The sequence below is a fragment of the Metopolophium dirhodum genome, unplaced genomic scaffold, assembly GCF_019925205.1.
Source record: "Metopolophium dirhodum isolate CAU unplaced genomic scaffold, ASM1992520v1 scaffold2, whole genome shotgun sequence".
Lineage (NCBI taxonomy): Eukaryota > Metazoa > Arthropoda > Insecta > Hemiptera > Aphididae > Metopolophium > Metopolophium dirhodum.
The window spans coordinates 417,848-445,147 of NW_026869907.1; the positions used below are offsets into that span (position 1 = coordinate 417,848).

Consider the following 27,300-nt stretch of genomic DNA (forward strand, 5'->3'; position numbering starts at 1 on the left):
GAACTAGTGGCAGTGGACGTTACTTAATCTCAACCACGTCGCGCCACGCCGATATACATGAGAATTATCATTGTTTGGTCTCAGGTATAACAGTTTTTACTAGAGTTTTGAATTCAACATCATAATACATTTTATGCGTCGTAATGCATTTCGATTCCAGTAAAACGAACTACTAACTAACTATTGTTATTTTTTCTTCGAGTGAATGACTTTTCTTTTGCCTTTTCTGATAGTTTTTATTTGAAATTATATTAACTAAAAATACTTTTTACTTGGATTTTGGCTAGATGTGAGTTTTAGAAAAAAAAATAAGGCATTCCAAGAAAATATAACAGGAAAAATCAAACAAATCATTAATCTACCAATTGCTATTAAAAAGTCAGAGATACAATATTGAACATTGATGATCTAGAAACTCTTTACCAATCTAATCTGTACGTATAATAACCTAAATAAAATCTTAACTATAGTTATTTGTGTATTAAATACGCGCAGATAAGGCAATATATTATGACATAATGTAGCGTAATAAAATGTGTAGTCGGTTTGTATTTGTTGTTAACGTTTAAAAACATATTACATTTTACGTTTCACAACGACAGTCATCATTTTTGCTTTAAACCAATAATTTACTATCTGAAAATTCTTTGAATCTCTCGCATAGGTTAAAATGAAAACACAATAACTCCTCTGTGTATACCGCCATAGCGGACCTTCGGAGATCCCACCGATGGCAATTATTAAAACTCGGGCCCGCCGCCCGTCTATGGCTGCGCAAATGCCATTATTATATTATTATTACCGTAGGCATATTATATGGAATTTGTTCCATTGCTACGATATTATTATTATTACTTTTGTGCGCGGGTATTAAATGGCTCGGTGGTCGAATGCCCGATTTCACGTAGGCACTCCGTCGCCGATATCTCGACTTTTCGACAACCGACGCGAAACCAAATGGCCCAGGCCTGAAGCTCGAGTTGTATTAATTAATGTATCCTAAATTTCTAATGTTTTGTCACCGAAGAAACGTGCGCGAGTACACTATGAGGTTACATGGCGGTATTGTGTTATACGACTTTAAAATATAATATGTACAATATACATAATGTAAATTATGTATAGGATGATTCGCCAAGCACGGTCGCCTCCCGCTTTCCGTTTAAAAACGTGTTCGTTTAAATTATGTTTTTAAAAAAAATTTTACATCAAGGACCATACATATGTTAGAGGTTTTCGGTAGTGATAAAAACTTATTTTTTCAAATGAGAACTAACCATTTTTACTATGAATAATATTGTTAAGCCGGTGGTTTTATTTTAAATGTCGATGTCGAAACCCCAACGAGCTAGTAGTTTCAGAGTTATTAAAATGTATCTACTAGGTACGGAATATGTTTTACATCTCACTTATAGCTAACTTATTATACTGAAATTATTTTTACAAATTATAAAATGTTAATAAATTAACGTCGATTGCTATAGTTAGGTCTATTACCCGTACCTTTAATAGGCACACAAAGTTAATATCTCAAAAACTACTCATTCCAATTTCAGTTTGGATACATCAACGTTTCAAAAAATAATTTGCTTAATTATTTACAGTATTAATAATTGTTTCTCATTTAAAAAAGGAGTTTGTATCACCTCAGGATACTCCTTAAATGATTTAAAAAATATATGTTGAAGACATCTAAAAATCAGAATTTGAATAAAAGGATTGTTATTAGTATTTGTACGGACTTCAAACTGCAGCCGACGTTATAACGCAATATTTGTCTTACTGATGGCTTTGAAAAGATTCGCCGAAAAAATAAAAAAGCGTTTCCTTCCACAAACTATAACATAATAAACATTCTGTTATACGTTATGAAAAAACATGATAAGGTACAACATTTTTATTTATAGCCTACATCAGTATTCGCACTCGAAAAGAAAATCGACTAATTTACGTGCACCATACGCATGTATATGCTATCTAAATGTTTTATAGCAGTGAGCGTTATAGTGTTTTTTTTTTCTCGGAACACATTTTCGACATTAAAAAAATACGCGTGACAGACCCATTTGAATGTTCGTTAAATAATATAATGAGTTTATTCGGAATCAAAGTTGTCGGAAAATTTTATCAGAAACGTGTACAATTCAAACTAATGACTGTTATATTGTTAGTAAATCACCGGGAGCATAACATACTTTATACAAATATTATGATCGACGTTAATGCATGTAATGTTTACCGATATATTATGCGAGCGCATAATAATAATAATAATAATAACGCGTCAATTAGAACATAATTACTATGGCGCATAATGTTTGCGAAACGTTATGCTTTCAGCGTTCGTATGTAATTAAGCGATAGTTTATTTCTCCCTTAAATTGCAGTCTGCGGAAAATTTTATCTCAGCTCGTGAACGTTCATTTCCCGCCGACTAAAAAACCACGATGAAAACAGTAACGCGAAAAAAAAAAAAAAAAAAAAAAACAAAAAAAAATCCATTAAACGCATTATACCCGTTTATTATATTGTGGTCTCCGCGTATAATAATAATAATAATAATATCTTGTTATTTATCGCACTAGATCAAATAAATTCTAAACTGCATTATAATAGCCTGCAAGACCGTCCGGGCCCTCGTCTGTTTTCCAGTAAAATCACTACTATAATATACGCCGTGATCAATATTACACGCGGACTCGGTCTAACGGCTCTCCGCCCCACCCCCCCCCCCCCCACGCCTACAAAACGGCTCCGATGTCTGTGTGCTATTATGTTCTAGTAAGTTTCCGTCCCATTTTCCAATTGATGTGCCAAGCAAAAGAACGCTATTACGGGTATATTGTTATATTCATAAATACAACGTGTGCGACGCTGTGATCCACAAACGGTGCGGTGTTTCAAGTACATTACAATATATTATTATGATGTTACACTCCCGTTCGGAAAACGATTATGTCAAAATAATATTATTTACTTGCAACGAAAACTGTAGTATTTTTTTCGTGTTATTTAAATAATTCTTCTTTATCATTGTTCGAAAACGTACCTCTATTCGTATTAATGAAATAGAAGAATAGTGCTTACACTGTTATTTCTTATCGAGCTTCTTCTTCTTCTTCTTCTTCTTCATATTGTCATTATTGTGTTCAACGACCGTAAGTAAAGACGACGTCTAAAATAAGTCTTACATTAATTCGTTCTATGAAACAATTACGATTAGATATTATTTACTATTTAGATGCTTAAACATATTTTGACGGGCTATCCGACATTCACAAAGTTGCATTACAAAGTGTATTGAGTATGTTTGTCTTATCAACGTATACATAATTGCATATTATCATAATATTATATCTATATAAACATAATATTAATTTATAATATACAAACTCGGTTAACAATGTCATTGCAATATGAAAATCAAGGAAAAACTAAACCATAGAAATATACTTCGTCCGTAGTTATTCATCAATACAAGTTCAACTTGATTTTATATTTTCTACGTGAGCCCACTTCAAACACGTGCACGTCTAAAATGTATGCATTTTCAAGAGGTAGAAGGAATATGCACTGTATTCATTTTACGTTATTAAATTTACGTGCACCACTCCAATAAGAGCAATATATCCACCACAAATTTCATCTTATTTTTATAATGTGATCCTAATGGTTTATACCTATTTTTGTCTATGAAATATTAGGTTTAGGCTACTTAGAGTATTTGTATTTAGACGATTAAGCATTCAAAATTTTTCGTTTATTTCATAAAAAAATCTTTCAAATAATTTAAATATACTTAATACTTATGTATATATATAAGAAAAACGATATATTATAAATTATTTATTCACAAGTTCCATGTACCTAAATAAAGATTAGAATAACTATTTTCTTCAACACTTAACGTTTTGCGTTTAATTATAATCAATTTGACATTATGTAAAGTAAAATAAAATGTTATAAAAGTGTAAATGTTTATTGCTATATGATAATATTGATAACAAATTGTATAATATAGTAAAGTTTCTATAAAGCATAATAACTATTATATAAGTGGTATAAAAATAAGGAAAATAATTTTGTACAATATAATTTACATTTATGTACACAATACTATGTATTTATATTTATTATACCTTTTTAACACATATTCTTATACAAATCTATAGATGCTGACCGAACATCGTTATGTAAAAATTATAATTTCATCGCTAAGAAACGTTTTACATGTTTATGAACATAGTCTTAGGTATTCTGATTAATCAATTATAGAATACGTGTTTTTCAAGAAAATTAAAACCCCCTTTGAGAAAAATTTCAATATTTGTTATTACTACGCCAGACCTGCTGATGAGAGGTCTAAGGAAGAGGTGTAATATTTTTTTTTTTCACTTAACCGACGAAGTTTTTAAGGCAACCAAAGTTTTTGGATTACTACCACGCAGAACGTCACAGACCCCAACATGATTTATCGTTCTGCGACTTTCAATTATTTTCTTACCAACCATATAGGTCTGTGAAACATCTAATGATGCGAGAAAATCATAATAGTTTTAAAACATCCGCTGTGACTCGTAGAATTTTATTGACAGCTCTTGATTTTTTTTTTTATTATTATTCATATTTTGTTTTTTGTATTTGAGTTTTTATTATGTATAATAAAAAATTTTAAATAATAAAATATTTAATTTAAAACAAAACAAAAAAAAATTATTCTTAAAAAATATTTTCATATTATGTAATGTGATACCTTGCTCAAAATTAAATAAAAAATATCAATATTCATGGCCAATTAATTAAACATTCAAAAGTTGATTCAAGCATGAACGGCAGTCCATTTTTTTCTATATCGTGTTAGTTATAATAGTTTGTATAATCCTATCATAATAATTGAACATATTGAATTGTTGGAAATACCTAGGTATCTGGTATTCATTTTAATTGGAGCACTAAAATGCAACATTTCTATAAAATATCATTAAGTTGTATTCACAATAAAATTGTAATAATAACATCAAGTCAGTGGTACTAAAATATAAATATTCCTCATTTAATAAGAACGCGTGTGTAATAATATCAACTATCTATATTCTATAGTCTATATAAAATATTTCAACGATTCTCACTCCACTTAGTAACAAAATAATAACTTTTTACAATTAATTAGGTAGACAATTTCCAATAAAGATATTTAAATATCCGTTATTTAATCACTGTAACGTATCGTTTGATTAACTCATAATAGTCAATAATATTATATACTAATTATATTCGGATCGGTGAAAAGGAAAGTATACAATATTATCATAGTTATAATATTCGAGATTAAAATTATTAATTTATACATCGAAAAAATTCGGGTACCTATCAGCGTTGTACATAATTATTCATATCACGTCTACAAGTCATTAATAAACAAATCACACGTTTTGGGGAGTTTTTCAGTGTATTATAGGATACCACGTCACTTGGTAATATTAATGAATGTTTTAACTAAAAAAGGTAATATTTTTAAGTAAGTATACCAATGTAATGTATAATATAGTTGTTGAGCATCAGTCGTTTCTTGATTTGTTTAAATATTGATTTGTTTATTCTCACTTAGTTTGTGTACACAATATTTTATCCAGGCGGGTTTTCTTTTAAACCTTGTTCGCTGCAAAACCCTGTGAAGATGTAATAGGAAATTAAACGAGGGCAACCATTAAACCGAGTTTTAATATTCTGTAATTTTTTTTATCGTTTGATACAAGTCTTTTTTTCGCCACTGACAAATATATTTTGACCATAATAAAATAATAATAATGCACAGAAACACAACGATCTATTTTTTTTTCTCGTTATTGTCGTCACTTTCGATCTTTTGAGTTTCCTGCTAATTTTGTTGCTAATACAATAAAGCAGTTATAACTTAAAATTTATATATCGAATAACTCTTTGTCGCCAAGTGTACGATTATAAATTATAATTTACGTAATTGTACGTAGTATAAAATCAATAAGTTCTTGATAAACTCAATAAATATTATCGAAATACCAAACGATTGTCTGATGTTTGCTATAATAAATAATGATGTCAATCAATAACAAATGTTAATCACTACGTACGCATGGATTTTGTTTAAAAAAAATGTAATTTGATACTTTGAAAAACTGGCAATACATACATGCGGTGCATCAATGACGGTTGATTATCCAGAAAATGAAACGAAAATAACTTATAATGTTATTGTAATGGGTTTGATACGGTGACGAGGAGCATTGTTTAAACAACTTTTTCAACAATAATCATACGCCTAAAATGTCATTTGTCCCAGTAGGTGTACTCAATAGTGATATTCTGTCGTGATGTAATATTAATAGCATTAAACCTGGCAATGATTCGAATTTGGAAAATTATTTATTGCTACGACCTATCACATTAATACGGGTGGCCATATTTTAATCATTGCACTGGGTCCTGAATGTCTATCTGACATACCAGGAATTATTATCACGAACATTGCGTGGTACCTACTATAATTATCATTGTTAATATTATGGTTATAATTACAATACTATAGTGGTGTACTCATAAATCGTGTTATAATAATATGAGCTATATAATATTATACACCTATAAATACTCCGATTCTCTTAACGAAATTGACGTAGAAAAACATTATGATATTTTATAATTTTCACGGATTTCAAACACTAATGAATGATTAATAACGTGTTGAGTGGTTGGTCCAATTAATAAATTACAGGTATTTCAGAATAAGCTATCCATTATTATGTTGATGATGAATGGCCAAAACGAATATTATATTTTATATATTTTATTTTTTATTTTTAATGTGGTTAATCATTGTCAGGTAAACGGTTTCCGGAGAAATACGCTTCCGATACAGTGACCGCAAGGAGTGAATAAATAAAAAAAAACGTTTTAATTCAATTTGCATATCTTGGACGGTATCCAAAATGGTATTATGTCCAGGTCCAACACAGTGCCAAGATAGTTTGACCGTTCCAATCATCCGTGAAAATCTATCTCAATAGGCTACAATATTCCCTCTTTGTGCACCCATTCACGCCTTGGCTTGGTTACTTTCTTTATTATTCTTTTTCCGCGCTCGTTTTATCGTTCAAATATTGTTTTATTCTTCTAAAACGTCGAGGTTATATACTTGGTTTTGACTTTTAGGTTTGCAAAGAGATTGAAACAAACAACTAGAAATTATTTATTATTTTGCTTTGTTTACAACGAATCAAAACCCACAACAGTAGGTACCTATACTTATAGAACATGTTGCTCAATAGACTTTTATTTGGTCAATCTATGATAAAGTATTTGAACAAAATATAAAATTATATTATATTAGTTACTATTATATATTATATGCATATTTATATTATATCATATTACTAGATTAGTTAATATAATATAATACCAAAAACACTATTGAATACTAAAACCACCAACCAAAATAAATACACTCTAAGGTCTAAAGCGAGTTAAGTATACATACGTTATAAATGTTAGCACATGAAACAATGAAAATATTTTGATTACCAAGCTTTGCTGAAACGTAACAAGACCTAAACATGTTTAATGACTTACCCTTTATAGTTGTCAATAATATATACCTAAATACAGATTTTAACGTGCTTAAATAAGTTTTCACGTCATTGTATAACCAGGCGATCGGTGATAATTCCAATTAAATTAGGTCACACTTATGTTTGGAAAATGCCAATAATTACGTTTAAATGTATTTAATGCGAATATGATCGATAACATTCATTAGCTGGAGTTTAATCTAATCGTTTCTATTAAAACGCTCAAAAATAAAAATTTCAACGCACGTGGTTGGATAAAAAAAAAAAAATTGTAGAGCAAAGAGAGGTGACAATAGAGTGGGGAAAAGAAACCTTAGTACATTTGATCAAGTTAAGTGCCTTCGTTTTTAGAAATCTTTCTATGATTGATAGCAGTAGAAAACTTTTGACGGCTGAATGAACGAAACCAGCGGCAGTCAGTTACCCTCCTGCATACCGTTCTACTTTGAGTTTATAGAAGAGATATTGTTATAAATTCGACAATGAGATTTATGTTAAATGGCCGAGAGTGTACTAAGAACCGTAGTACGATAATGCTTCTTTCTTCAGTCAGGAAGCACAAGACGCGTTGGATGCTGTAAGGAAAACTTTCTTCATCGATTATCCAGTAATACAACGACGACGTGATTTTATGATCCTTGAGCCGGGGATTACCGTGTCACTTCCGGTATTTTTTTTTTACACAGATTATGCAAACATCGAATGGAAGTTTACTGTGGTTAAGTTGGAGGTGAATCCAAAATAAAGTCCATAATTTTTAACCTTGGTGTAAGACTTAGGTATACATAAAAAAAAAATAATTCTTGTAAATCGTCTAGATTACATTTAACTTTTAATATTTATATTAAGATCTCTGACATATTATAATGAATATCGTCATGTAAAGCACGTTATGCATATTTTATCATTGGCAAAGATGAGATGAGACGATTTTATTAAATAAGAAACAGTCAATAAAAATGTAGGTCATTGTGTGAAAATATTTATATACGAGTGAAATTCATACTCAAATAATATATTATGATATTACGTACAACAAAATAAAAAAAAAAAAATTGATAAAATCTATATTTTATCAGACCAATTTAAAATGTCGATAAGAAGTTTGAAATTCTAAAAAATATTTTAAAATACTGTACAAGAGTATCAATAATAACAGACATTATTTTTCAAAAATATGCGATGTAGCTTATTTAGTTACACCCTTCTTGAAAAATCTTAAGGACATGAAAAAATGACTAAAATATTCTAAAAGTATTTACTAAAAAGCAGTATTATGTTGTCAAAAAGCTTAACAAAAATAGACTTCATAATATCTACAATTTATTTTTATAAAAAATAAACATTTGCTTAGTGTCAATTTAAACCTTAATACAATATTCTTACAGCAAAAATTAGTTTCGTATTCGGTAACTACTTTATTCACTCGAAAGTTTTTTTTATTTTTATGTTAATTTCAGTAAAATATGGTAGTCATATTAAATAACGATATGATTTCATAGTTTAAGTATACAATACATGTGTATACCGTATAAATATATTGGGATTCAGTAGCATTTTAATTCTTCAGTGATACACCTAGAAATTCCAAAATACCAATACCTCCACCTATTAACATTGAACCACCTGAAAACATTCGCTATACGGACAGTATAAGCCATCGTTCGACATTCGATTGAAATATTATGTCTGTGAACAACTTGAGACTTTTTTTATACTCAAATCAAATAATCAGCTCCCAGTAATCTAAATAAATTAAAGTGACGACTTATAAATTTGGCAGTACGTGACTAAAATGTGATGACTATCTGTAGTGGTTGGTGCATATAAATATCAACGAGTTATCATTATAGAGCAATAATTCATTACGGCGCTCCTCGACAGTCACTTTATCAATAAGTAATCGTACAATTCAAACAGGCGTGAACAATAATTTGATGTTATCTTGTAAATTTGATGGAAACGCGCGTTAAGTCCCTGAGGATCGCGCTGTGGTGGTATTGGAAAAACACTATTCACCGACGGAACAATAATGATCGATAGTCGCATGTAAAGTGCGCGCTTTGACGGCGAAACATCAAACGGCGCAAAGCGTTCGTGTAGAAAAGCTCAGCTCTATACCGCAGAATAACCACCGCAAAATAAAATTAATCGCATATTATAGTGTGCGGCGTGTATAGTCGTAAGCTCACAGCGACACGGCACATGGGATTCAGTCGATCAAACAAAACTGCAGTAACGATTAAAATCGCGATCACGTCACCGAGTAGAACACACACGCACTTCTGTGTACATGTAGTGAATACGTTTCACGTCATACTTTATAAGTCATAACACTGCACACCCACGCACAGTATTATATTATTGCAATAATGTTATAATTATTATGGCGTGTTTAGAATCCAATTTTACGCCGTCAAAGAGGATACGAAACGTGACGAATTCGATCAAACTAAATAATATTATGCGATGCGTATGCGTCCCCGCGTCGGAATAAAAAGTCAAAACCGAACGACGTCTTACCGCGAAGACTTCAGTGTAGTACGTGCAACACCGAATCCATATAAAGCCTTCGACGGCGCAACGTCGTTTGAGTTGTTTGCCGGTGACATCAAGCGAGCGTAATTTTAACGTTTCCGGCCGTATATATTATGTTCATAACTTCGCTACAAGTTATCACTAAAAGATGCATAGAAACTTCTCCATCTCTGTCTCACCATTTCCTTATTTATTTGCCCTAACACGTCATGCGATTTGTCGTACACGTAAACAGTTTATGAATACAATAAAGGTACATATTATCCATTATAACACGCGCGGAAACAGAGCCTGCCGTTGCCTTTTATTTAAATGCTACCTTATAAAAACTTCATTATACTTATGCTGTAACTTGTATCTACTATAAAGTTAAAAACTGAGCAAGTGGGTGTCGCCCTGCTGCACAGTAGGTTACAAGTGGGTCACTGTAGTGGATGGTGTTAAATTTGATTTCAATGATATAATATCATTGTATAAGAGAAACGATTCTTAGCGAAAACGGTCAGTCAGCCTAGCTATGATATTACTAAGTATATTTGATGATATTACTGTGAATAAAGTAATTTATATATTTACCTATTTACGTGGAACCTTGTTTTAAATTTTCAATCCTTAGCTATAAAAGTTGAACATTTTATGAATTTTAACTACAAAATAATTATTAAATTTTAAATTTGATAAATTTTGTCAAAATTTGAACTTTAAATGCTTATAAAAAAAAATTGTGCCTATGTATTTTTAATATTTTTCAACTTCTAGTGAAAAATTATACCAGGAAATATTGATTTTTATGGAAAAATAAACTAAAAAAACTGAATACTGACAATGTCCATAAACAGCTCAAAAAGAGTCAAAATATTTTCAAAATCTTATGGTGAATAGAAAATTATTTCAAATACTTACCGTGTACACAGACACGCAAAAAAAAAAACACACATCATTGTAAAATCAATACATTCTCGTTCCACTCAGAATCTAAAATAGGTGAAATCATATACTTTCCACTACTTATGATTTGATCAGACCAAGTTGCAGTTATATTTTCTGGTACAAAATATCTCAGTAAAAATATTCCATACAAACTATCCCAACACAAAAAAAAATTCTATAGCAAAATATCCCGTGTAAAACTTAATTCAAAATAAATGTTTACCTTTACCATGAAATTGGCGGTTATAAGTAATCCAAAAATCAAAAATATCTCGGACAAAAGTATTGCATGACAAAATAAAATTACAACAAGAAAATTATTGTTGGGGGACGGAGTGGCCGAGTGGACTAAGGTGTTAGTTGCGACTCGCACCGGCGCCGGTTCGAATCTCGGTCTGGTGTGGCACTTCTCTTCGGGCAGTCACGGTGTCTGGAGAGAGAGGCCTCCATCCCCTTCACTTGAGCATGGCAGATACCTACGGGTGCCCACTTGAAAACTCTGCCAAACTAAAACACACATGTTTACAAAAGCCTACAGTACCCTCTCTCACAGTTAAAATCCACCGAATGGCCTAAGTTTCCGTGGATTAATTAATAAAAAAAAGTTATTATTATACATGTATATAATATAACTAATTAGAAATTTCCAAAAATCCATAAAATAAAAAAAATGGTTTATACAACACGCATATATAAATAATTTAAAAACAAACAAATAAATATGTATCTTCCTTTACAAAAATGCTTGAGTAAAAATTAATTTAAAAAAATATTATATATGTACATAAATATTAAAATATATTTTTCGCAAAAATTATAAAAAATAATATAAAAATGATATCAAGTATTAAGTGCGATTGATTTTATATATTTATTTTGTTTAGTTTCATACTTTTAAAATATTGGACTTAAAAGCTTGTCTATTTTTTAATCCACACAATTGTATTATTCACCATAAACATGGGTAAAATAAAAAAAAGGTGGATAAGTGGATGTCGCTCTGCTGTACAGTAGGTTACAAGTGGGTCACTGTAATGGATGGTGTTAAATTTGAATTCAATGATATAATATCATTGTATAAGAAAAACGATTCTGAGCGAAAACGGTCAGTCACCCTATGATATTACCAAGTATATTTGATGATATTATTGTGAATAAAGTAATTTATATATTATCCTATTTACGTGGAGCCATGTTTTAAATTTTCAATCCTTAGTCATAAAAGTTAAACATATTATACATTTTTAACCACAAAATAATTAATAAATTATAAATTTGATAAATGTTGTCAAAATTTGAACTTTAAATGCTTATAAAAAAAAACTGTGCCTATGTATTTTCAATATTTTTCAACTGCTATTGTAAAAATATATCAGGAGTCTTGTATTAAATTTTCACGCTTTTTTACCCAACAAATAAAAATTTATTGATATTTATAGAAAAAAAAACTAAAAAAATTGAAAACTGAAAATGCCCGTAAACAGCTCAAAAAGTGTCAAAATATTTTCAAAATTGTATGGTGTATAGGAAATGCTAATATAAACATTCAGTGAAATTTTCATGTATCTACAGTTATTCGTTTTTGAATTACAAGAAAATAAGGAAATCGGTACATGAGAAATCGAGTGAATATCTAATGTTGTAAAAATATGAATTTAAAACGCTCATAAAAATTTAATTTGACTTTCTTGTAGAAATTTTTTTTTTGATAAAGTTAGACAAACTTATGAGGAATCTTGTATTAGATTTTAAAATCTTAGATTTAAAAAGAAAATTTTTTATGAATTTCTAACTCAAAATAATTTGCAAATTTTCGTGATTTTTCCGTATTTTTTCAAGATTTGAACTTTAAACGTGTATAAAAAAAAACTGTGACTAAGGATTTTTAATTTTTTTCATCTGCCTTTGAAACAATAACCTAGGAGCCTTCTATTAAATTTTCAAGCTTTTTTACCCAACAAATAAAATTTTATTGATATTTATAGAAAAAAAATTTAAAAAAACTGAAAACTGACAATGTCCGTAAACAGTTCAAAAAAAGTCAAATTATTTTCAAAATTGTATTGTGTATAGAAAATGCAAATATAAACAACCAGTGAAAATTTCATGCATCTACGGTCATTTGTTTTAGAGTTACACCAATAACCAAAATCGATTTGGTTAAAAATCGATTTTGCGTAAAAATTCCCGTTTTTCCTTAATTTTTCTTTTGTTTTTCACATCGCTTTTGAAAACTACTGGGAAATTAAAATTTTGACCTCCCCAATGCACCAACGATATTCACTTTCCCATCAAACAAGATACTGAAGTCGAAAATCGAAGCATTATTTCGACTACTTATCGTGTACACAGACACAAAAATAAAAAAATAAAAAAAAAAATAAAAAAAAAGGTGGGCAAGTGGATGTCGCTCTGCTGTACTGTAGGTTACAAGTGGGTCACTGTATAATGGATGGTATTAAATTTGAATTCAATGATATATCATTGTATAAGAAAAACGATTCTGAGTGGAGACGATATGTCAGTCTAGGTATAAGACATATTATACACTTATCTATGGTATTAAAAAAAAAATTGACCTATAATAAATTCCAAATTAATCATATCACAATATCCATTAGGTACATATAACGCGTTATACATCAACAACAAACCGTGATACTATCATCATAATATATCGATGAAAATAATACAAATTAGAAGTTTCAAGTGCCCACGAATAATATTATACAATCACAACAAAATAACTAAAATAGTTATTCTAGGTTTTTATGTAATTTCGTCCAAATTTGAACTTAAAATGACTATACAAATAAACTGTGCTTGTGTATTTTTTAGATTTTTTGGTAACCGAATTATCTATTTACATGGAATCTTGTTTTAAATTTTCAATCCTTAGCTATAAAAACTGAACATTTTATAATTTATTAATTACAATGGTTGATAATTTTCGAGATTTTGATAAATTCTGTCCAAATTTGATCTTTAAATGCTTATAAAAAAAAACTGTGCCTATGTATTTTCAATATTTTTCAACTGCTATTGTAAAAATATATCAGGAGTCTTGTATTAAATTTTTACACTTTTTGGCCCAACAGATAAAACTTTATTGATATTTATAGAAAAAAAAACTAAAAAAATTGAAAACTGAAAATGCCCGTAAACAGCTCAAAAAGTGTCAAAATATTTTCAAAATTGTATGGTGTATAGGAAATGCTAATATAAACATTCAGTGAAATTTTCATGTATCTACAGTTATTCGTTTTTGAATTACAAGAAAATAAGGAAATCGGTACATGAGAAATCGAGTGAATATCTAATGTTGTAAAAATATGAATTTAAAACGCTCATAAAAATTTAATTTGACTTTCTTGTAGAAATTTTTTTTTTGATAAAGTTAGACAAACTTATGAGGAATCTTGTATTAGATTTTAAAATCTTAGATTTAAAAAGAAAATTTTTTATGAATTTCTAACTCAAAATAATTTGCAAATTTTCGTGATTTTTCCGTATTTTTTCAAGATTTGAACTTTAAACGTGTATAAAAAAAAACTGTGACTAAGGATTTTTAATTTTTTTCATCTGCCTTTGAAACAATAACCTAGGAGCCTTCTATTAAATTTTCAAGCTTTTTTACCCAACAAATAAAATTTTATTGATATTTATAGAAAAAAAATTTAAAAAAACTGAAAACTGACAATGTCCGTAAACAGTTCAAAAAAAGTCAAATTATTTTCAAAATTGTATTGTGTATAGAAAATGCAAATATAAACAACCAGTGAAAATTTCATGCATCTACGGTCATTTGTTTTAGAGTTACACCAATAACCAAAATCGATTTTGTTAAAAATCGATTTTGCGTAAAAATTCCCGTTTTTCCTTAATTTTTCTTTTGTTTTTCACATCGCTTTTGAAAACTACTGGGAAATTAAAATTTTGACCTCCCCATTGCACCAACGATATTCACTTTCCCATCGAACAAGATACTGAAGTCGAAAATCGAAGCATTATTTCGACTACTTATCGTGTACACAGACACAAAAATAAAAAAATAAAAAAAAAAACACACATCATTGTAAAATCAATACATTCATCGTTTCACTCAGAATCTAAAAAATAAAAAAAAAAAACACACATCATTGTAAAATCAATACATTCATCGTTTCACTCAGAATCTAAAAACATCCTTGAATTAATGTACAACCTTTTAAGTGATTTTATAAATGTCTGTTCGAAATCCATCACCATAGAGTTTGATTGAAAATTTGATCTGAAAATATTAATAATTTGATTTAGTAATTCAGAATAAGCAACTATTTTCATATTTACAATCACTTTAGATTAAGTCCGCTCATTATTCCATAATTTTTACTTCTAATCACAACTTTTATAACACAGATTAAATTTTGAATTAATATTTTTGCAGGGATATTTTGATTTTTGTAAATTTTTTCGGGGATAATTTATCGTGAGACCATATTTTCTGAATATAAATACAGAATGTTCTCTTTAAATTTTCAATTTCAAATAAGAATTACATTGGTTTTTTTTTAAATAAAATATATAGTTTGACTGATGTTGATTATAAGCATGAGTTGACAGGTTATGTGATTATTCATCATATAATACATTTACCATCATCATTATTATTAACTGTGATAATTTATTAATTATAAATTAATTTTATATTTTAAATTGTAAGCTTTTAAAATTTGAACTTTCAGATTTTCAAAAATCTATAGATTCTAGCAGATATATATAATAGTATGTGTTCTAGTTAATAAAATAAGGGTAAGAGTCAAACATCGTTAGTTGAAAATGTACAAGTGGTTGGGATACTCAGAAATAAAACATGGAAGTTTTTGTAAAGTTCGTATAGTTATGAAAAAAAAAATTGTTAGAGTTGATTATCAGAAACTACGTACCGTAGAACAAAAAAAACAAACCCAATAAGGATGTTTTATAGAGTCTTCTACACATTCCAAGTTTGAAAAATATCTAGTTATTTCGACTCTTTACGTTTTAAAATTATGAAAAAAATTAGATTTAATTTTTGGTATTTTTATTATAGTTCTAAATTGTATTATGACTCGAATAATTCGTATTTATGAACCCAAATGAATTATTATATTAGTTCCTACTTGTTTACTATCGTGACCAGGGACGTTCGAAAATTATATCTACGTATCACTGAGAAAAATATTATTTTTTTTATACTTCGAACGTCCGTTTAACATTTTACGGTATGGACGTTGCGCGGTTTGGTGGTGTAGTCTACGAGGCCGTAGCGAATATCTTAATTAAAACTGTTACAGAGCTGTGGGCTAGTTAAAATTTAGGGCCATAAAAATATAACAGTGGATTTATTACCACCCCCCCCCCCCCCCCCGCGCCACCACCACTGCTACCACCATCTGGTGACTTTTCGTATACCATGGTGGTGGCGACGTGTAATAAAAACTCGCGCCGACTAAAAAACCATAATATAATTGCCCAAGACGAAGAATTTATTTGTTTTGTCTTCGTTTACCACACACAAATAAATGATTATAATAATTATTACTTCTGTTGTTTATAATAATATAATGTTATCATTGTGATCATAAGACGATCGTGACGATGCCGACGACGGACAACTTCGACGGCGAATGCGTGTGTACGATCATAGTCCTACAACGAAATCACACGTGAAAATCTAATTTTATTTACGCTCGTCGACTATATATATGTACCTACCAACGGCATATAATCGACCCATTCGCTTTATTTTTATTTTATATTTCCATTATTTTTTATATAAGAAAAGGAATTGCTGTTGTTCTTTCGTCCTACCAGTTGTTACGCTGAAACCTGCACAATAAAAGAATCCCCTCCTTTCTCTTTTTCTTTTGCGAATTCCCATATAGAAAATAAAATTTCATCACTTTAACACTGCCGTAGCACGCTATACGCACTTTACAAAAAAGTCAGAAAATGATTATGGCTTTGAGTTTGCGTAAGACCGTCACAATGCGTTTACGTACCACACCGTACGTAAAATGAACCCTGCTATTGGTCAATGAAAATATTACGAAATATTAATGTATGACCACCACCGACTGACGACGAGCCGACTTGGCAGACCGAAGCCATGCGTTGCGAATATAGGTCTACAGAAATTCAAAAAGTTTTTAATATTAATCTTTATTAATTATTTGATGATAATAAATGTCAACGGGAAACATAAAAAAAGCAAAAAACGCTCTTTTAAAAAAAAATTATATATTTAACCACGCCGCAAATGCAATCAATAAGTTCTACTGAAAAATATGTTGCAGCTTATGCATTATATTATTTATTATTGTTACGATGACTTGTATAAATGAAAAATTGCTTTTTTATTTTATTTAATATACCAACACAGTTAACATGTTGATAAGTTATTTATTAAAATAATATGCTGTTGGTGTGTGTTTCAGAAGTCCCGAAATTAATATCGATACAATTTGACCAGTAAAAATCGTGGGTGGATGGGTATATGTGGGAATAATTAAATTTATTATTAATAGACTTATTGTTAAGAGTTATGAGTTTATGGCGAATAAAATTTGTCATCCTACTATGTCATTTCACGAAATATTATATTCTTTTGCGGTGCTAATGATTGTTGGGTGAATAGTTTTTATAAATTAAACCAGTTGGTAAAATATAATGTAGCGTCCTCGCCATCGTTGTCTTCTGTTATATTATCTAACTAAAATTTCAAGCTTGTCAGTTGTCTAGTACTGAAGTGGGTATACCCATACGAAAATTGCGTTAATAAAGAGCTTAAAGTTTTTAAGTGCTTTTGTTACTATTGCGCGGTTCATTAAGATGATTTATTTTCAAAACCTGAAGTTATTAAAACAACAAGTTAAAGTATGCATAAATATTTAATTGTTTAGTATTTTCTTAAAACATTTTTTTTTAAACAACTATGATTACCAACATGGTATGATTGCTTCGTTCCCATTAAAATTAAGGAATATTTAACCTTAAATAGTTTTAAACTTAAATGTTGTGAATACGTACTTTTGAGTATTATCAATGTACATCCAATATTTTACGAAGAATATTTCGTATTTATTAATTAAATCTAACTTGACATTGTATCCATGTTATCGTATTTACCTAACCTATATGTATTTCATTTTTTACGCATAGTAGAAATGTATTAGAAACATAACCATAATTTACCTAAAAATAAGATTAAAAAAATATATATTTATGTAAACTATTAATTACTTAACTAATATTATTATTATTATTATTATTATTATTATTATTATTATTTGATTTTCTTAATAAGAAATATTTGTTGTTCCATATTTCATCAAAATGATATAATATATTTGTTAATAAACATACAATTAATTCTATTATTAAACAATAATTTTTATAATCTATTTTTTCTAACAAATATTTTTCTAACAAATTAAAATAGGTAGGGATTAAATTTGGGTGAAAATATATTTGAAGTGTTGAAAAAAAAAGCACTGCATATTATAAGAAAAATAAATTTTTTATAATTTGCGTTCAAACTATGGATACAAAAATATACCTACTAAAATTAATATTATAATTTATTATATTGGGGTATGCTATATACAGGCAAGTCTATAAAACTGAGTTTAAAAATATGTAAAAATGAATTACTAGTAAAAATGTTGATTCCAGGTTTTTAACGAAGAATGATAAATATATTTTTGAACGGAAATTTTGTTTTGTGTGAGATGCATTAATATTGCACAATATGGTGATTCGATTTGGAAGAGAATCATTGTTGTGTACTACATAATCATTTCTGCAATCCATTTTAAAAATGCTATAAATTTTTCTGAAAAACTCATTTGACATGTTGTCCTTGGAATTGTCCACGAATAAGTTTGTCTATAAATGGTGCAGCCCTACATCCCTTGTATGTGTGTTTGTGTGTGTGTGTGTGTGTGTGTGTGTGTGTGTGTGTGTGTGTGTGTGTGTGTGTGTGCGTGAATTTGTGAGTACATATTTTAATGGATTGTCTCCAATATATTTCTTGCATCAGTCCATCAGTTGAGTGCTGAAGACGGCGATAGCGCTAAAGGTACAAAAGTACAATAATATCGGGTATGCCATATAATAATATGATTGTTAGCTTGAGTATGCGATGACATGACATTAAATCCGGTTTTTACCTTTAGTAAAGTAAAAAGTATAAATCGAAATTTTAATTTATTTTAATCATAATATCCGAATCACATTTGGTTGTTTCAAAATTCGTAAAAAATTGACATGCTGACCAAATTATTTTTTCTAAAGTGAAATGGTTTAAATTCTTATCATTTTTATAATTATTAATTGAATGTTACACGTTACTTACAAAAAAAAAAATAAAAATATTGTCATTGACTATCCAACATGTCCTCAAACTCACTCCAACGAAAAATATATTATTTTGTTATCAAATTATTTAGCACGTAATCAGTAAGAATATTCATGAAATATATCACAATTTTCACGCATTTGACAACATAACGTATCTCCATCCCCATTTGCACAACTGGTTCCAATACTTTAAAATTACCTTTTGGCTACCAAAATATTTGCCCATCTAGCGAAACCACAGCGAAGCGTGTCTGAGACAGGCACGTCACCTCATCCACTATGGCAATTGGCAATAGAGGTATAGACATCAATCCGGGTTGCGGCTAGGGGAGGACCTGCCCCCCCTCAATATTTTGCTGAATATTGAATAAGCGCCTACTAACATCAACGTAAAAATTGGGGGGGGAGTAGTTCCCCAGCTCGAAGCTGTTGCACTTTGGTCCACCAACCCGTCGTTTGGTGGTTAATTCATAATTTTAGGTTTAAAAAAAATAATCGGTACTATTATAAGTCTTTTATTAAAAACCGAAGTACTAACTGTATTTAAAAATAATATTATAAATATATGTATATTGAATTCATTCTACTTCTGAAAATCAAAACGCTATTTAAAACGCTTGTATTTTATATAAAAAGTAAATAAAGACGACAGAAAGATTTTGATATAGGAAATAAATAACATTATTTTATTGTACACTAGAAGTAAAACTATTTAATGTTGTGATATACTGCTTTATAATAGTTAAACAAATCATCAACAAAGTGAGTCTAAATTCTAAACTTTAAAATCTAAAGTATATTATAATGTTATTATTGTTTCTTACATAATTTGCATTATTGATCAATAGTTTAGTTAAAATAATTAGGTAAGTAAAATATGATTAAAATGAATAACTATAAAATAAAAAAATTTCAATAAATAAATTATCACTTATAATATCACCTATTTATGATACGATAAGACAATAACCAACTTTGAAATTTAATTTGTATATTGCGTGGAAATCGTGGAAAAAAATATACAACAACCTTTAAAACTAAATGTTATTTTTAATATTCAAGTAACCGAACTGGTAAAGTTTGTTATGGATTTTTTTTTCTTTGAATACTTGTTGTTTTCAACTTTTCCTAAAGATTTCGAATTTACCTCTTTTCTTTTTTTTTCATTCTCAACAACTAGGTACAAACACATTAAACATACACGAAGACGTTGGCACATCTGCAGTTGTTCTTTCATGTTGAAACAACTTCTGAGGCTTTGTTCCATTTCACACCTGCTCTGGCTAAAAATATTTCCAAATCGGTCGGTTCAAGTAGAAATGTTAAAATATACATAAGAGCTTTTATTCGTATTTTTCAAGCTTTAGTATTTTCTGGAATTATAGAGTTAATATTGTAATATCACTGTTACTCTTTCTTTGTACGAAAGCTCTTTATCTAATCAAATAAGAAACAAGTTTTGTATACACTTATTTTCATTCCGCCCAAACTACTATAAATAGTGAAAAGGAGTCCTCCGGTTCGTTTTATAAATACACTTACACACATAGATTTATATTTTATTTGTTCTCATCGTATAATTTACAGTTTTAAATAATATGCATATGGTATGTATAACAGTAGGTATTTTTTTACTAACAATACAGTCTTAATCTTTCGACCTTATCACCAGTCAAAAATAATTTCAAATCAATAGAATCAAAAATAAAATTCATGAACCTTGAAGTATTTTTTACTATAATATGTTAAATATTACCCAAACTGTCATGGATAGATTATGATTTATTACTCATCCATTTCTAGAACTCATATTATTTATTTACGAATTACATTAATTATAGCAATACGGTAATCGTTTATTTCCTCGTTATTTTCATATAAAAAAGAAAACTAGCCTTAAATCTACTTATTCTGACTGTGAAAAAAAACAATGTAGGTGGGCGAAGAACATTACAGTTTACATTGATATTGATAATATTATTTACTATTCGATTATAATATTAAGAAACCCAGTGGGAATTTTGTAGGGGGGCGTGGGTGGGTCTCCCTTTTCTTGGCCTGTATGCATATTTAACTTTGTAGGAAGTATAATGGTTACCTAGCTTAGTCACATTTAATATTTATAACTAGGATGGTACGTTATCCACAAATAATAACTTTTTATTTTCGACGAAACGTCGTTATCGTATTAGTCGCATACCTACTGACTTAATATAGCAATAAATAATAATAGGTCTGTAAATAGTTGAATATCTATAGAAAAATAACTAAACGCAATTAAACCGATATAAAAGCATATTATCTGTTTCAGTTATGTTCAAAACACAATTTCACGAAAAAAATAAATCCAATATTTAATTCACTTGATTTTTAATACAAACTATATTACGTTTTCTGTACATTTCTTCAAAATGTCAACAAAGTTTCCTAGTATTTTAAAGTATATAAGTAAAATAGGAACCTGTTATTAGTACTGTTAAGCGACAATAACTTTAGCATAAATATTATTTAACGAGCGTAAAAAATTAATAATTTATATTTCCAATCAATATGTCTTATGCCATTATTATACATATATGTCGTATAGATAACGATTGACGAATAATATAGTAATATATTTGAAATCCTAAACGTGTTTCAGGTATCGTGGATACGACATCGGGACATACATCTTCTCACTGCGGGGAGGTACACATATACAAGTGACCAACGGTTCGAAGCCATTCATGAACCGCATTCAGAAAACTGGTCGTTAAGGATAAAATATCCGCAAAAAAAAGATTCTGGTATATATGAATGCCAGATAAGTACAACTCCGCCCATAGGTCATCCTGTATACTTAACTGTGTTAGGTAAGTCGACATTAATCCAATATGGTATGATATAAATTATAAAATATGAAGTGATAGGTACTTAATATTGTCCTCTATATAATTCGCGTAGGAAACAATGACTTTAATTACTTTTCATATTAAAACAATAAAATTAATAACGGAGTATATTTAGTGAAAGTTGATTTGAAAACTATGTAAAATACCTATTGTATTTTATAAATATATATTAAATAAACAAAATTTCGATAAACCATAATATATTACTCAGAAATGTATACATTATGAAAATCCACTAACAAAGCTCGACAAAATTCAATTACAAATTTTAAATTAAGAGAGAAAAGTGAAAACTATTGATTTTCTAATAGTGTAAGTACTCTTTTTATATTTATTTTTGTACTTTTTGGCACCTACCATGTTTTAGTTGTGATATAATATGCTGTATACTGTATAATTTTCTACCGATAGAAAATTGGATTCCAAATCATTTAGATAATAGTTTACCTATACAGTTTAAAATATATAGTTTTTAATATATTTATTTTTATTTATCAAACATTCAAACATAATAATTGAAAGTTAATTTTAACATTGGTAAACGAACATACTTATTGAATACGATATGAAATCAAGTTTTAAAATTACGTTATTCTATTTTTATATTTTTAACATTCCTACAACAATATGATTTATTCATAAAAAAATCATTTAATACACAATAATTAATTGTTGACGAATTAATCAATCATATTATTACATTAAACACACCATCTATAATGTGTCCAACTATCAAAATAATAACTGTATTTACAGAATAAAATATTTTACATTTATTTATTTTTGTCAAACCAAATATTTTGAGTAATTTACCTGTAATGCTATTATTGATAGGCAGATGAATTAAAAATAAAAATGACTATTGAATTGTATAGTGCAAAAGCATAATAATTATACTATGCTAGTTACTTGTAGCAAGTAAATAATTAAGTTGAATTTATGATAACAAATTTCGGCTTAAATTAAAACGACTAAAAATAATATTTCTATGCTATCATAAAAACAAATAGCTTATAAATATGAATATTACTTTTAAGAATTTGTTGCAAAGTCATAATAATCACAATTTTTATACTCTAAAAACTTTTATTATTAACTTACTTAAATTAACACTAAGAGTTCAATAGAAAACTCGTTTACGAAAAAACATAACTGCTGAACTGACTATTCTAAATTAATAGCATTATAACTTTTGAATACGCGATAAGTACTGCGAGTACGCATAATAAAACGTAATGCAATAATATAATGTATTATTTAGCATGAATTAATATTATTATACATACTATTTAACATAATTATGGTCAATTCATGGAAGCTGTTTGCATGTATTTTATTTGACTTGCTTTTTTTTAAAATACCATTTGTACAACATATTCTAACGTTCATAATATTGGCGTTGAGAAAAAAATATCGATTAATCACTGTTTTAATTTATTAATAAAAACCATTAAAAGCTGGTACCCCGTCAATAAAATATATTGCTCTCTAAATTCCGAATAAAAATGTGTTGATCGACTTGCGCATTATTGTGGATGAATGTTAGACCTATTCTCTACATACCTATTGACAATAATTTAATGTGACTTTTCGATCAATTCGTGGTTATAATATATACCATTCGCGATAGTATGTTGATCGGTTGAAGAAACCCCTACTGGTCTGAATAGTAAGCATTGTATAATACAGTTTAGTCATCGGTATTCCTTTTCTATCTACAAGTACTAACCTAGAAAATAAATGACGCGTTAATAATATTGAATATATATATATATTATGTATGTATATAGTATGTAATATAAATAATAAATATATATAAATGTAACACATACACTACTGTGACTTGCTCAATAACGAGGTACCTACACTCGACACCTACGGCAAGGCTAGATACCTACTCTTCTTATTTTTTGTATACCTACATATTATTATATTTGACTCAAAATACTCGTCGTCACTGTTTACTACGTACTATTACTGTGTTTTTGAAAAGGAAATCTATCAATTACACGATAAGTTATAGATATAATTAGGTATTTAGATGTTGAATGAAATGAACAATGTATTATATTTTTATGACATAATAATAAAATATGTATTTCGTGCATTAGTCCCGAGTGTAGGAACTGTGTTACTATAGTGATTTTTCTTTTCATATTATACCGTGTACAGATTTAAGGTGAAATTATTATTCCAGACGTTTCGAGTTAATGAATATATCGATTACGCATTTAGTTTGGTGTCTTAAAAAAGTTATGTTTCATTTTCTTTCAGTAATGTATTTGAGCATAAATTAATTTTTAATACAAAACGCTTTCAAATAAAATAGTACACACATCATTGTAAAATCAATAAATTTATCGCTCCGCTTGGGATCTAATAAAAACAAAATTAACTTTTCTGATGATTTAAAAAATAATTTTCTACGAATTTATAACGTTTTTTCTACCTGCGTAAAACAAACCTATTTAATATTATATGGGTATAAAATAAATAAAAAATATATTATATTAAAAAACGTATATTGGTGTTTCAATTATAGTTTAATAATAATATTACAGCAGATTATAGTTCGAGTAATATCGGAAAAATATATATTAAATATTTCAATTATGTTAACAAACCCTACATCATAAAACTATATATTTGTACAATGTTGAATCGTGCATTTTTTTTCGTAAAAATCTATATTATGGTCGTTTAAAACGTCTCTACGAAAATACACACTCTCAGTGGATTATCAAAATATCCTGCGACACAATAGAAATAACAAACGATTCTCGGCATTTAAATAAATTAAATCATTGCGACGGTTCTAGATATTATGGACGTCGATATGAATAAGTATGTATAGTGACATGAAAACACAAGCACGGAAGGGGAAACAAGTTGAATGTAAATTAGGAGACCCCCGTTATCCGATTAAACAAACTGCGTGCGAGTCAGTATTATCGTATGGGGACACACGACCGTGACTCGGATCCTCGGAAAACTTTTTTTTACGTTATATCTTTTTTTTTTTTTTTCACTAGATAAATTTGCATGTGACGATATAACCTGGTCTCGTGGGATGAAGTAAAAAATGCGATGCGAAAAAAAGTTTTCTTTGGTTTAATGTAACCAATAAATCTGACGACAACCTATGGGTGAGCGGGGCCTTTCAACGAAAAAAATGATCATTCACAATCATTCACAAAATTATTTTCGTTAAATAACTTTTAGGTGGTGCCTAATTAGTATATTTATATAATATATTAAAAAATATCGGCACGTATAACTACTCAAGCTCAACGACATGCTAATTTTCTAACTAGAATGCGAAAATAGACGATATGGAATATAAAGAATTTTATTAATATTATTGAAATATAAGAAACATAAACTATTAACTTCAAGAGTGGTAATGTAGTGAGATCAGTTTCACTGTTTTATATGTATGTACACTATTGGTATAGTTTGTTATTTAGTTATGTACCTATAGACTCAGTTATGAAATATGATAAATATGAATGGAAGTTAATTCAATAAGCCCTACATTACGTGTTCTAGGTAAGGACAGTGAATATTACTCAAACTATTTAAATTATACGTGACAATTAATGTACTATTATGGATGAAATGCGTAGGTAGTAAATTTAAATTCGACTTTTGTTGACCTTTTTCATGAATGTGTTTTTCCGGCATTAGGTTACCATACAAATATACAATGGACGGCCATACAATTTTAATATAGTAAACGCGGGTAACAAGAAAAAAACAGATTTCAGAGCAACTTGAGCAGACAAAATAATTTATATTTACTATGATAAATACTGTAAACAATCTTGGTGACGATATCTACAACTTAACTATATTACGAAATATGGATCCGGGGGTTCAGCACCTCTAAATAACTTTATCGACCTCCAATTATTATAGCTAGGTACCTATAATAGAATTGTATAATACAGTGAAACTTCCATATAACGAACTTCCATTTAACGAAATTTTCTGTTTAACGAAATATTTTTAAGAACTATGACCTTCATTGTTAATTACACGTAAATTTATCTCCAAATAACGAATCTAATGTTTCTATATAACGAAATAATTATTCGATAAAAACCAGTTTTTGTAAATGTTGTCACTATCAAATTGATATTTTATGTCATAGTTCTAAAATTGTACATGAACAATGTACCCGATAAAGATAAGACACCGAAAGGTAGGCAAACTGATAATTTTATTTGTGTATAATTGTACTGCTAATCCTCGTACCTTATCTACAAAGTTAAAATCTGTAACGCTTGCATATTTTCCCCCAAATACAACAAGTAAGCTCCAACCAATTATGGTTCCAACCAATCTTGAACAGAGAACAACAATTACTCTGCGAGATTGTATTTCTGAGGTATCGAAAGCTTGGAGAAGTGATGTAACGTCCGAAACAATAAAAAAATGTTTTTTCAAAGCTGGATTTACAAATGAAAATATTGAAACCGATATTGAAATACCAGATGTACAACGACAATGGGAGTTAGTTCACTGCGATGGCGTTACTTTAGAAGAGTATTTGAAAATTGATGAAGATATCGCCGTATATGAATCACCTACTGAAGAAAGTATTGTAAAAAGCGTAATTCTATTTAACAAATTCCTCTATATAACGAATTTTTTTTGCTGCTTATTCGACTTCGTTATATGGAAGTTTCACTGTATTTATATTACACTTATATATTGAATGTATAATATGTATAGGTATTGGTACAACCTCATTATATTATTATGATCATCGAATAATATTATTTTTCACTACTGTCAGGGTAGACTGAGATTGATAAAAACAAAAAAAAAAATAACAATATTTTATATTATTATGTTGTTGTTTTATTCTTCCGTTCAAGTGTACAAACACTTTACCAATTACCGAGAGCATTTCGGCCATAATTTTAGTTCACAAAACAGTCGATTAAACT

At 28.8% G+C, this 27,300-nt stretch overlaps 1 protein-coding gene across 2 annotated transcripts in view; it reads left to right on the forward strand.

Annotated features, from left to right (window-relative positions):
• The window catches only part of LOC132953367 (uncharacterized), a 252,297-nt gene extending 226,860 nt beyond the window's left edge, over positions 1 to 25,437 (forward strand). For both annotated transcript variants that reach the window (XM_061025852.1, XM_061025851.1), the window contains exons 6-7: positions 22,096 to 22,306; positions 25,378 to 25,437. In XM_061025852.1, coding sequence (XP_060881835.1) covers positions 22,096 to 22,306; positions 25,378 to 25,424 — 258 coding nt within the window. In that variant the 3' untranslated portion in view covers positions 25,425 to 25,437. The remainder of the gene's footprint in view (positions 1 to 22,095; positions 22,307 to 25,377) is intronic.
• The last annotated feature ends 1,863 nt before the right edge of the window (positions 25,438 to 27,300 follow it).